Source organism: Sceloporus occidentalis, unplaced genomic scaffold (assembly GCF_023333645.1).
Source record: "Sceloporus occidentalis isolate IW3139 unplaced genomic scaffold, rSceOcc1.0.p SCAF_3, whole genome shotgun sequence".
Classification (NCBI taxonomy): Eukaryota; Metazoa; Chordata; class Lepidosauria; order Squamata; family Phrynosomatidae; genus Sceloporus; species Sceloporus occidentalis.
Genome location: NW_028316983.1, coordinates 166,578,831 through 166,592,694, shown reverse-complemented (window position 1 = coordinate 166,592,694; position 13,864 = coordinate 166,578,831). Strand labels below are relative to the sequence as shown.

The window sequence follows — 13,864 nt, the reverse complement described above, 5'->3', positions numbered from 1 at the left end:
GGAGATAATGGGTAAGAAAAGTCAAGGCCCACAAAATTAGCCTTTGGATGGGGTGGGATGTTGGCAGCACTTTGCCAACCTTGGTTTAAAGTATTCACATTTGCATTTTCTCTCCAATATATCAAGTTGAAAACAGCAGGGCAGGCAGATGAGATTGTGAAAAGAGTACCTACTCTGGATTCCATTCCCTCCCTTGTCTGTTCCTAGATCTCCCCAGAGGTGTTGTGCAAAGAGGGGATCAAGGTGCACCGTACTGTACAACAGAGTGGGCAGTTCGTTGTCTGCTTTCCAGGATCTTTTGTCTCTAAAGTGTGCTGTGGCTACAATGTCTCGGAAACTGTGCACTTTGCTACCACCCAGTGGACAAGCATGGGTTTTAAAACTGCCAAGGTAAGGAGTGTACATGTGTAGGCTTAAAAACAAAACAGGCTGCCTTTTGCAAAGGCAAACAGAATTCTTCCAGGTACATGGCATGCAGTGCTGCTTGATGGAATAAACAATTTTGGAATATGACAAAATACCTTGTTCAGAAATAAAAGCATCTAGACAGTATCTTTTCAACAGAACTAACCATCAGCATTTTTTCAGCTGACTGGCAGCTCAAAAGCCAGTGTGATGATTATGAAGGGATCATCAGAGCTGAGAAAGACGTTCAATGCTGAGTTGGAATATGTCTTACAATCCACAATGAAGTCTCCATGGCAATGGCTCAAAGCTGTTTTTCTTGTGATGCTGAGCAAGGTTGTCACTAGGGGCCCCGAGGGGGTGCAGACCACACCAGATGACACCCATGGGGAGGTGACATCACTTTTTCCCCAAACATCGGCCTTTGGGCAGAAATGGGCTGTACTGTTTGCCTGAGTCCCTTTAAGACACTGAAGAAATGGTTCGTGGGGCAAGGTTCAGTGGGAGGAGAGGAGAGGCCCCAGGTTTTAAAAGAATGAATTTTTACATTTTAAAAAATGTTTAAAAATATATTTTTTATTTTTTCCTTAAAAACATAACTTTCCAAATTTTAACTTTAACTACATAAAACTATGTACCTGTAAATACATTTAGGCTGGGTGTGTGATATTGTAATTTAAAGGTATAATTTTAATTTTGCTTAGTTTGCTGTGTTACAGCTATTAGCATTCCATTCAGTGTTATATGAAAATTATGACTGATGAGTAACATTAGTACAAAAGCCATTGCTAAGGATTCTGTATGGAAGGTCGGGGGGGGGGGGGGGAGGTGAACCATGAGTTACCGTGCCAAGTGATGCCAGTCCTAGTGACGCCACTGACACTGAGTTGAGCTTTCCATTTTTAGCATTTAGATCAGTGGTTCCCATCCTTCCTAATGCCGTGACCCCTTAATACAGTTCCTCATGTTGTGGTGACCCAAACCCATGAAATTATTTTCATTGCTACTTCATAACTGTAATTAAATAGGTGCTTTCCAATGGTCTTAGGCGACCCCCATGAAAGGGTCATTCAACCCCCAAAGGGGTCCCGACCCACAGGTTGGGAACCACTGATTTAGTTGGTCAGTGTGGCTGAAGAAAGACCAGTTCTATCTCTAGGCAACTGTCTTCTGCAGCAGGAAGTTTTAGTCAGGAAAGCTGTATATTGGGACATAGGGATACCTACACTTCAGATGAGAGAGAAGGAGGAGAACTAGCTGGGTGGCAACTGAAAGGCCAGGGACATGGAAGGGATTATTAAGCTGCACAAACTGAGAGGGGGTGGTGTTTTAATACTCTGCTTGCATTGCCAAAATGCCTGGGATGTGGCCTGTAATTTTTCTACATTCAATTGAAGCTTTTTGTTCTGTTGCATCCTTGTGCATTCAGTTACAGTTTTGAAAAAACATTAGTGTGATTCAGTATAAAAAGGGGGGAGGAAGGGGTGGAGAGTCTTATAGCCTCTTTTAGGACTAAAGCATTTATTTCTGCAGAAGCTTTTTATGGACTACCACTCTTTTCAGATTCCTTTTGAAAAAGTGGCTATAGTCTGTCAAATGAACACTGAGATAAATTGTTCATCTTACGGGTCCAAAAGACTCTTTTGTCTATCCTCACCATCGTTGCCACCAAACTGTAACGTAGCATCAGTATTGTGATACAAAAAAATGCAATAATATTTATGTTTCATAGCAAGTAAACACAAGGAGGAAAGTGATAAGAGTACCACTGAAAGGCTGGAGCATGTGTTTTGGCAGGGGAAGACAGCATAGTGTGAACAGTGGCAGATTTCTTTCTCTTACTCTTCCAACTCCATACAAAAACTCAGAGATAAGCAAAAGAAAAGGAAGTGCCCCTATGCATTAACATTTAAAAGAAATCACTGCCACACAGTGTAAGGGTTGCTGCCAGCTTTCATGGCATTTCAAAAAGGGTAGGCAAATAAACTTGCTACCTTTAGGGATAGGAAACATCTTGAGAACTACTAGAACTATCTTGTTAGATGGCCTTTTGATGTGATCCAGGAAAGATTAATATCAAGCAAGACTATCATTCCTCTGTGTGCCTTGTGACTAGCTTTGTCTTGAGTTCTGAAGTTCTGAATAGTGTTCCTGCTTAACCCAAAATGTGCTCAGGAAGTCTTTGTTCGCATTTCCTCATAAATATTTTTGTTGGGAAAACTTTTTCCCAAGGATATTGAGCTTGCAGGGTATATTGATCCCACCCACCCCAGCACATTTTCCAAAATGTCTCCCTCATTGTATGTCACAAAGAAATAAGACTCTGAAATTTGTTGTGCAGGAGATGAAGCGGCGACATATACCCAAGCCATTTTCAATGGAAAAGCTGCTTTATCAGATTGCTACAGCAGAGGCAAAGAAAGAAAATGGGTCTGCTCTGAGTACATTATCAGCGCTTCTGGGAGAGCTCAGGTAACCAAATTTCTTGTTTGTTTGTTTGTTTTAATCTTGCTTTCTCCCAGAGGAAGTCTTAAGGCCAAATGGTGGGAATGTTATGAAGACTCCAAGACCAGTGCTAAGCCCTCCAGCCCTCTCAAACACAATCACTTGTGAGAAAAGAATCTTCCATGGGTTGACTTGCTGTTGACAGTGCAGGATGCCAGAGGAAAGAACTGTGCACTTCAAGCATCGTGATGACCTTTCTTACTTTTCTTCAGTGACAGAAAACAATATTTTCCAGAATGCCTGCTGATCCTCAAGTTTAAAAACTCTACTTAGATCATCATGATTTATGCAAGCGGCTGTTTTTATTTTCTTTTTGTGGGAGGTTTTGGAATCACTGGTTAAGACAGAAAGCAAGCCTTTTAATCTGTCTCTAGCATGAAGAGAATCATGCATCTGCTCGCTTCTAGTGGCACTAAAGGACTTATTTCTAATGATTTCCTTCCCCAAGTCAGGTGAAAGGAGGAAGAAGGTGCCATGTTTCATATATAATACTGTTCTCTTTTGTTCCCTTACCATGTAGCTTCACTACCCACAGTTGAAGTGTGGGACAGCTTGGTAGTGCTGGTCCGTAGCAGATCCAAGAGATCCATAGAAAATCTGATGGCTGGAATCTACAAATTGTATTTAACAAGCTAATATTTTAATTTGTAAGGGGGCAAAGTCTCTTCCACCGTGTGTTCACAGGTCTTCCACTTGGAGTGCAAACACAGTGGAAGAGATTTTGCCCTCAGACTTGTGAGGTCTACTGGGATTTCCCAACTCCTCTATGGGGACTCTTCACATCCATATGCATTTTTCCTTAAAGGGAGGAAGCTTTGCTGATGTGAGAGGACCTGGTATTTTTATTTTTATATTCAACCATCTGAATTGTTTTCACGTTTGTTACAATTCAGACTGCTTCAAAGAGAGAGATCCTGTGGAGCTGTCTTTCCCAACCTGATGTCTTCCAGACATTTTGAACTACATCACTCATCATCCCTGACCTTTGGCCAAGCTGCCTGGGACTGATGGGAATTTGAGCCCAAAACATCTATAGGGCAACAGATTAGGAAAGGCTAAAGGATCTCTCTCCTCCTGAAGCCTGATCTTTTGTGCTTGTGTTTTGTGACTTAATGTCAGTGTATTGGTTTTGCTTGCTATACTATGCTGCCTCTTTAAATTCCTTGGTTCAATTTTAATTTGCTCAATATAATCGGTACAGATCCCTCCTGCCATCACTCAGCATTTTGCAGTTTTCTTTACTTTGCAAATGGCATAGCTGTGCAGTCCTTCCAATTAGGGGGAGTCTACCCAACGATGTAGGCTTACTCCAGTTCTGTTTCCTGTGGATCATACTATTATTGGATGCTTTCCTGGTACATCGAATGTGCTTGCTTATCCTGTGGGAAGAGTAGTCCTGCTAAGTGGTCTTACTTCCTGGCAAATCCCATTTGATCACCATGTTTGCCTGACAATTTGCTTGGATCTAGTAGCTTGATAGAAGACTCCTTCTAATCTGGTTCCCTGCAATGTTTTGGACAGGAATTTCAAGTTCTGTGTACTAATGTTGTTGGGGAAACCTTTCGGTTGCAGGTGAAACAGTTTGAAAAGGACTGTAGTAGCCATAGAAAGGAAAGGGGAAGGGAGGAATTGTATGATAAAGTAAAAAGTGTGTGTGCTTATTAAAGTTGTGGTTGAGAAGAAGAATAAATTATTGAAGGAAGAATAAGTAGTAAGAATAAGAGAAAGGAAGGACTACTCTGGCGAAGCAGGAGAACAACTGAAGGAGTTACTGTTCCAGCAGATAGAGAGAAACTGAGGGAACAGTAGCTTGGTGGGCTGGAATATGGTGTGGTAGTTGGGACAAGTAGTAGTTTTGTACTAAGCTATTCAGCTCTAGAATATTCTGAATGGAGTCTCTGTGCAGCCGCAAAACATTTTTACAGTTCGTCCTTTCCTTACAAGGGGATCCGTTCCGGCCCCCGCCGCATAAGGCGAATTCCGCCTATGCTTGAGCCCCATTGGAAACAATGGGGCTTGTGCGCGGCGGCGCAGCAGCACACAGGGCGCCATGGCCGCACGCACCCATTCATTTGAATGGGACGTGCCGCCCCTTCTGATGCGCGTGTGCTCCGTGGCTTGAGCACATACGCTCAAGACCGCGTAAAGCACACCCGTGTATAACATGGGCGCACTGTATTAGACACAGAAGCCATAAAGAACCACTGCCTCTTTGAAACATGCTCATGGAATGACACCAAAGAGTGAGTTGTTACTAAAATCTCAAGTGCATGTTGAAATAAGGTCTGCCGGGTCCAGCTTCGTAATGTTTCTCTAAGAGATAGCTTTTCTTCTAATTAATTGTCTGTTTTCAGGGACACAGAGTTGAGGCAACGACGGCAGCTATACGATGCAGGTCTCCATTCATCAGCCCGCTATGGCAGCCATGATAGCAGCAGTACGGGAGTAGATGGGAAGAAGAAGCCTCGAAAATGGCAGTTAGAAACATCTGAGAGGAGGTGTCAGATTTGCCAGCACCTATGTTACCTATCTATGGTAAGAGAAATCCATCAAAGTTAGGGTGCCCCTACAAAAACATGTTGCAATAGCTCCCTAACTATATCTGCCTGGTATCTGTTTAAAATAGTGCATGCATTTCAATAATTCCTGGAAACAAGTGGTCAATGGGATATTAAGAATTGGTCAGCAGCCATAGAATATTTATTTAACGACTTTTTCGTGGATAAAACTTCTCGTATAAGCGAAGGTCTGAACGCCGACATTATGGCAGAACCTAGGGTAGAAGTGTCCGGAGCCTCCGTAGACTGTATTATTCTGGATCAGTTTGAGTCGGTGAGTACCGAGGATGTGGACAAGATCCTCGGAAGTGTTCGGAAAACAACCTGCTCTCTTGATCCCTGTCCCTCATGGTTAGCGGCCCAGGGGGGACCGGCGGTGACACTTTTGTTACGCCGGATAATAAATACATCTTTCAGGGATGGGCGATTTCCATCGGATCTTAAATTGGCCATAGTAAGACCGATCCTAAAAAAGCCCTCCCTTGACCCCCTGGTTCATAATAATTATCGGCCGGTGTCGCTGCTACCATTCTTGGGGAAGGTGATTGAGAGGGCGGTTGCGATTCAGCTTCAGGAGGTCTTGGATGAAACGGATTATCTGGACCCATTTCAAACTGGCTTCCGGGCGGGTCATGGGGTTGAGACGGCCATGGTCGCCTTGGTCGATGATCTCCGTCTGGGCATTGACAGGGGAAGCGTGTCCCTGTTGGTGCTCTTGGACATCTCAGCGGCTTTCGATACCATAGACCATGGTATCCTTCTGGGGCGTCTGGCTGAGGTGGGAATTGGGGGCACTGCGCTTCAGTGGTTCCGTTCCTACCTCTCTGGGAGGTCCCAGATGGTGCAGCTGGGGGACGTGTGCTCCAGTGAGCGGGCCCTTAAAACTGGGGTCCCTCAGGGAGCCATTCTGTCCCCCATGCTATTTAACATTTACATGAAACCGCTGGGAGAGATCATCCGGAGACATGGGGCGCGGGGTTATCAGTACGCTGATGACACCCAAATTATTTTCTCTATGTCTCCGACTGATGCAGTGACCGGGGATGGCGTCTCTTCCCTCGTGGCCTGTCTGGAGTCAGTAATGGGCTGGATGAGGGAAAACCGACTCAAACTTAATCCAGAGAAGACGGAGGTACTAGTGATAGGTTCCCCTGGTCCAGGAATGACGGTGGTTCCACCTGTCCTGAATGGGGTCACGCTCCCTGTGAAGGACTCCGTGCGCAGTCTGGGGGTGCTTCTTGACTCTTCCCTTCACCTGACTGCTCAGGTGAATGCGACAGTCAAGAGCACCTGTTATCAGCTTCGGCTGATTCGCCAGCTGCGCCCATACCTGGCCCAGAGGGACCTTGAAACTGTTGTACACGCTCTGGTAACTTCGAGACTGGATTTCTGTAATGTACTCTACATGGGGCAACCCTTATATCTAACTCGGAAGCTGCAACTGGTGCAGAACATGGCAGCACGGCTGGTCACTGGTGCTCCCAGGACCAGCCATATAACACCCGTGCTTAAAGATCTCCATTGGCTGCCCATTCGCTTCCGAGCACAATATAAGGCGTTGGTTATTACCTATAAAGCCCTAAATGGCTTGGGTCCAGGATTCCTGAAGGACCGCCTCTCCCCGTACACTCCGCCTCGCACCCTCAGAACATCTGGGCAGCAACTCCTGAAGGTGCCTGGGGCTAGGTTGGCTGCTACGGCCAGAAGATCTTTTTCCACAGCTGCCCCAGCCCTCTGGAACACGCTGCCCACGGAGCTCCGCTCATCCACCACCCTGGCCCAATTTAGGAAGGGCTTAAAAACCTTCCTATTTAATCAGGCATTCCCCGTTTAAAACATCCTGTGGGCCTCCCTCCTCTCTCGTGGCCGTGAGGTTGGGCTAAGGGGGTTTTTTATTGTTTTTATGGATTGATAATATCGTGTTTGTTTTTAACTTTGTACTCTGTCTGCGCTTCGGTGCACTTTGTTAGCCGCCCTGATCATTCGGAAGGGCGGGGTATAAATAAAAATTTTATTTTTATTTTATTTATTTAATAGTTAAGGGCAGAAGCACATTGGGGGGAAAAGAAAATCAGATAATCAGTTACTCAGTTTCATTAACTTTTTTCCTTGAAGTTGCTTTTTACACCATCTCGTCTGCCAAGAAAGTGAATTTGTTGCAAAGAATTACTAGTTATATTTTAGCATCTAAACTATGTTTAGGGTAGCTGTGCTTTAAGCATTGCATCATTTAACCTAAAATATACCCAACCACCTTCCCTGAAGCCTCACTCTGCAGCGAAAGGTTGGCATTTTTGGCAAATGTTTTTGGCCATTACATATCTCACAGAGGAGCTGTGACATTACTTGAACACCCTGTTGTAGTACAAGGTACAAAGTATAAGACAGACAACTGATCCTTTTAACCACCCTTACCCCCATTATGCCTCATGGAGACAGTACCAAAATAACAGCTATAATAATGGAACTCAGATTTAGTTTGAAAGGATCTGGGGCTGTGAGTTCAGCCATGAGCTATTAAAGAGTTGCCACCCCACTAGTGTCCAGAGAGCAGCAGCATTTTTAGTTGTAAAAGGACTATAGGTCTCTAGCATCCAAATGATGAATGGCATTTGGGATGAGTTAAGTCCAAAACTACTTAAATCACCACTATAAAACCCTACAGACTGTATCACAAAGCTCTTTACTGTTGTGTTGTAGGCAGCATTGGTGCATGCACAAAAATAATTTTGAATAATCAGCACATGATAAGCCCTTTATGTAGTGCCTTGTTTTGCACAGCACTGAAAATTGCAAATATGTTTTTTGAAGACCTACATCAGCAACAAGATTTCTCATTCATAATCGGCTGTATGCACATGGATTCTAGGTGATGACATCTGCCACATGAACAGTTTGAAGCCACATTGACAATGTTATTTTAATGCTGCCACCATCTCTGTTGAAAAAAAAGCTAAACTGTGGCTCATCTTTGCTTAAAAGAAAGACGGGTGGATTGTAGTGTAGTTAATGAAATCTAGATGTCTCATCAGGATAATTACCTTTGCTGTATCAACAATAACTATTATAGTTCCATAGATTTAAAAATATATTAATTGTTTGAAATCAAAAATGGTTTCTGTTATTCACAATATAGCAAGAAGTGATCATAGTTGTGCTGAGATTTATATGTGAAGCCATTATTTAGAATAATAGTAATACAGTATAAATGTTCTTGACCTTTTAAAACAAAATTTGGCAGGTTGTACAGGAAAACGAAAATGTTGTCTTCTGCCTTGAATGTGCCCTGCGGCATGTAGAAAAACAGAAGTCTTGTCGCGGACTGAAACTAATGTATCGTTATGATGAGGTATGTACAGTGGCATTAAGAAATGCTGGAACACAAATTGCAGACCGCTTGTCAGTTTGCAATTGGAAAGGCTACCTGTGATGTGTACAATTGGAAATTCTTGTTTGCTCTGAAAAATTCATTCAACTATATTGGAATCCCACTTCTGATTTTTAGTTTTAGGGACATTTGATATCATACAGGCAAGGTATGGCCCATGGGCTGCATGGAACCCATATATAGCCCCAAACCCCTGTCCCCCCATTTTTATTGAAAAACCAAATTCTTTTTGCTGAAAAGCATTTCCCTTGCAGCTATTGGCAGCAATTTTGCCACATTTTAAGAGCCTTAACCTGTTCTGGGCTGAGGGCTTCTTTTTTGGAAACCAGTCACTTTCTACTTGGGGATAAAGACCTGTCCCATATCTAAAACAGGCTAGGGGTTTGAACGCATGGCCAATTTGCCCTCCACACACCTAGATGTTGAGCTTTTCCAGTGTTAAAATAACCTTTTCAAAATTCTGCAGAAATATTTGGGGGGAATTATTATTATTATTATTATTATTATTATTATTATTAACCTTTATTTATGAAGTGCTGTAAATTTACACAGCACTGTACATGGGGAGGTGCAACCCTTCCAGGTCCACAGGTGAGGGGAAAGTAATTCTACATAGTAGCTTCTGGAGAATACCATTAAAAAGGTGCTATTATAGATATGTCCCACTTCACAGAGGCATCTGATTGACTGCAGTGGGTACAGAATGGAATGGATCAGCCAGAAAGATTCCTTTTGTGATTCCTCTATGGCCTGACATCCTCCATTGCCATTATGGATTTGTAACCTAGAGTTACAGATCCATAACTACTCCATAATCAGCTTTGCTCCATATTCATAATTGTGAATTCTTTTGCCATGATAATAAATGCCACCCAAACCCCACCTTAAACTGGGAGTCACTCCAAGTGACAAAGGACGGCAGCACTCAAGTGGGGAACTTCAGATTGATGCATTCAGCTCCCTCCTACCACCAAATCACAGTATGAAAAGGAGCTTCTCCTAGTAGAGTGTTTGTAGCTATGAATGCGATGTAGGATCTCAGGCATGGTTTTCAAGTGTTATATGAAAAGGGCATGGCTTTGTATGCTTCCTAGTCATTTATTTAGCTTAATTATTATGTCTTCCAAACCCTAAACTGTGATTAATTTTAACAATGCTTTACTGGTTTGAGATTAAGTGGTTTGTCATGTATTCAGTAGTAATTAACAGAAGCAAAAGCTTTCATCTCTTGGTGGCTGTCCTGAAACTTGGTGAACAAGAATGCCCCCATTCTCTGCTGTGGCACCCAGTTATGGAATAACCATCCCAGAAGCTCCGACAGCACCATCATTGCTGTCATTCTGGCACATAGTTGTTTACTAAAGCCTTTTGGGCTTATCTGGTTTTATACCAATCCACACTTGGGCATATTATTAAACCATGTTAAACTAGTTTGGTTTCTTTTAATGTCTTTTTGTTTAATCCTGTCAAAAATCCACCAAACAGTGATATCTTTATTGGCCAACCAAAATGCACAATATACATGTATTCTTGTTTAATGTGTTGTAGCCTCTTAAAATCATAAGTAAAGGCATTTTAAAAAAATACCATTGGTTTTAGGTCAGGCAAGTTCGTTTCACTGTAGGCTACCCTCAAATCTTTGATAAAAGGTGGCATATAAATGAATGAATGTTGATTAAATCTGAATCACGTCCATCCTCAGAGATATATTTTTGTTCCTGTAACCTGGCCCTGATTTGCTGTAATTTGAAGAGTGAACTTTAGACACCAGATAAAGAGTAAGACAGTACTAATTTTTTATTATTTCTTTTTCTCAAACAGGAACAAATAATCAATTTAGTCAATCAAATCTGTGGAAAGGTAATTGGCAAAAATGGCACCATTGAGAACTGTATCAGCAAGCCTACACCAAAAAGAGGACCTCGGAAGAGAGCAACGGTTGACGTGCCATCATCAAGACTTTCATCCTCCGGTTCATCCAAAAGTGCTTCAAGTTAATCATAAAAATGCCAACACACTCTCTCATTTTTGTCAATTTTATATATATTTTTTGTAATTATTATATCATAGTTTGGAGTATTTGCTGTAGAATACAAGCTGTCTTTGCACTAGCTCTAAAGAAGATTTTCTTCTGGTTTTAGAGAACTAATTTTGTTTTAGCATTAAACTGTTGAATTTTATTTTATTTTATTTTTACTTAGGATAGTTAGAAACAGCAGGTTTTTAAAAACTGCTGTGCATTCACTGTTTTAAAAGCAGCAAGAGGCTGATGAAATTAATTTGTATTTTGTCCCTCTGTCTGAAAATAAAAAGCCCTTTTTTCAGTAACTGTGAAAAGGCTTTTAACAACCCCCTTTTTTGATAGGTTGAATTTTGGCGTGTTTTATAATTTGTTCTCCGGTCATGTCAGCAGATTTTTTTTTATTTTATTTTTTGTATAGAGAGAAAAGGGATAGGAGACAAAACTTGAAAGATATTGCTATACTTTTGGCTTGTATTCTGTAACAGGCAGGATGAGTTTTGTACCTTTTTAAATTGGAGAATACACATTTTTCTTTGAGAGGTTATGGCAGCTGAAGATGGACTTAGTTTTCTAACCCTAGGCAAAATGGGAGATTTGGAGAAAATGTTCTCTGTTACCAGCACTTCACTATGCATCTGTTCGAGGAGGAGAAGAAAAATAAGACAAAGACTGCCTGCCTTGAGGAGTCATGTGAGCGAAAACTGTGCCTGATTTCATTAGGAAATCCATTCTGTTATTTTTTGGTGCTGTTGGCTACTTTTATCAAAAACCCTTCAATAGCATCCTTTTAAAAAATGATTGAAGCCATAAGTGCTTCTTGTCATAGACGTGCAATCTTTAACATTCCATTTCCATTCCACTGCTGTTTTTCATACCTTTTCACAGTCAGCATTAATTTTGGTTTGTTTTATGATCGCATTTAGAGCCACTAGCAGATTTGCGTATTTCTTTTGAATGTGAAAAATGCATTTGCTCTCATCTTGTCTATATATATTTTTTTCCTTCTTCATGTGTAACAAAAAAAAATCATACCTTTTGTACATAAGCCTGTAAATTGTTTTAAATACTTGAGCCTTTTCTTGGGAGGGTGGGGAAGGGTGGCAAAGAGACAAGATGAAGAATAGCCTTACGTTTCACTTTCTTCATCGGTTGGATTGGATGCTTACAGGGTTTTTCTTGTAACATTTATAAGTGCTGCTTACATCATTGAACAACAACAAAATAATAATGGAGTAGTTGTTGCCCTTTTCCAGTTGTGTGTACAGTATGTGTGGAATAAAAAAGGGAAAATGTTTTCACAAACTCTTGTTTCATAATTGAATTCAACAAGACCGTAGAGCTACCCATATTGCACTGAGCTTACCAGTGGTGAGTGACTGTCAGGAAAGTCTTATAAAATACATATTGTTGGTTGTTGCAGAAGACTGAATTGTTTTGGAATATTTAACAATAACATACAGAGTCGAGTGTTTTCCAATGTGGTTGTCCGGTTTTTATGGCCTTGCTGTGTACTTTTTCCTTCTTGACAGTAAACTTCTGACTATGGCTTACAGTTTGACATTTAATTTATTAGCGCTGCTCTACTCTCTTTCCTTGTAAGGAAGGAGCATGTTTATTGCCAGTTTTTGTTTACTTTTCAGGTTTGTAATACAAGGTTTAATAAAAACACACTTTTTGGACATTTTGTCTTTCTTCTGAAAGAGAAGTGGAGATTAAATAGTTAAAAGGTAGCCCATTCTAGTAGGCTAGGAAAGGGTGTAAAGCCCATCAGGAGTTTTCATTTACAGTGGGCCCACTGCATCAGTGGGGTAGCTATTCGTAGATTGGAGAGTCCGCAGCTCATCATTTCCCATATTATTCAATGGACATGCTGACATAGGCACATTGCTGCCCATTAAATAATGTGGGGCATGAGCTCTTCCATTATTTGCCATCCATGGGAGTGAGGGTGGAACCAAACTTCCATGGATGGGAAGGGTCCACTGTATAATGAATTGGAATTTTCTCTACCTAAAGTAAAATGCACAACTTACAGCAGGAATGGGACCGTGCGGCCCCCTCTGTATTTTGTTGTACTGCATTTCCTACCCGTCAACATTGGCCTATGCCAGCTAGAGCTGATTGGAGTTACAGTCCACCCACATCTGAAGATCCTAGCCTGTGGTTAGCTGACACTTATTTGAGTTACACACACTTGTGTCTTTTGGGGGGGACACTGTGCAAGGACCTTTCCACTACCTCCTCACAGAATGTCCACATACACACTTAAGCTTGGGCATTGATTCTGTAGTAAATTATGAATGGCTGGAGACTTTCACTATCATCTCTGCTCCCACATTCCCTTATTTGAAACCAATGCTCTTACCAAATACATGCTTAAAGAACAGCAGGAAGTGTAGAAAGTAAAGTTGCCCGTTTGAGAGTAGCTGCCTGTGTGGAACGTCCCAAGTTTGGAAATAATAGCCAACACAAAAGCCTGCTGAACTGTGCTGTATATTGACATAAACTCAAGCACTGTCTTGAAAGATGGGAAGAGCATAGTTATTCAACCTTTTGGCAGTTAGTGGGGTCAAGATGTTAAGAAGAGTATACTGATTTTCAAATTATGAGAAGTACCAAGCCTGTACTAGGAGACAATCCACCTATCCCCCCTTAAACAGCAATGACAGTAAGATGGTATTTGTATACTGCCAGAAGAAAAGACAAGTTCTGCAATATGTAGAACTCTCCCATGTACTAAGAATGCCAGTATCATAATTTATCTCCCAGTACATTCAGTTAGTTTTAGGCATGTTACGTCAGTAACGAAGTGAAAGGCTCCTGTACTAGAGGCCAGTACAGTCCCTCGTTCTTGCACTTGGATTTCCAGATAACACCCTGAAGAAATTAGAAACTGGAGGCAGTTTTTCTGATGCCTAAACTTGAGTATAAGCAGCAGATATTTTCAACCTTTAGCCACAACAATTAAGACATGCACACTGTGAC

The 13,864-nt window shown here is 41.6% G+C and overlaps 1 protein-coding gene across 2 annotated transcripts in view; it reads left to right on the top strand.

Moving 5' to 3' along the window:
- Positions 1-12,558, top strand: part of JARID2 (jumonji and AT-rich interaction domain containing 2) — a 245,075-nt gene extending 232,517 nt beyond the window's left edge. Inside the window, exons 14-18 of one of the 2 annotated variants that reach the window (XM_089516789.1) lie at positions 208-390; positions 2,747-2,877; positions 5,265-5,445; positions 8,710-8,817; positions 10,678-12,558. In XM_089516789.1, coding sequence (XP_089372915.1) covers positions 208-390; positions 2,747-2,877; positions 5,265-5,445; positions 8,710-8,817; positions 10,678-10,854 — 780 coding nt within the window. In that variant the 3' untranslated portion in view covers positions 10,855-12,558. Of the gene's footprint in view, positions 1-207; positions 391-2,746; positions 2,878-3,430; positions 5,446-8,709; positions 8,818-10,677 lie in introns of those variants that run through there. The other variant, XM_089516790.1, reaches the window with a different exon arrangement.
- Positions 12,559-13,864: the final 1,306 nt, after the last annotated feature.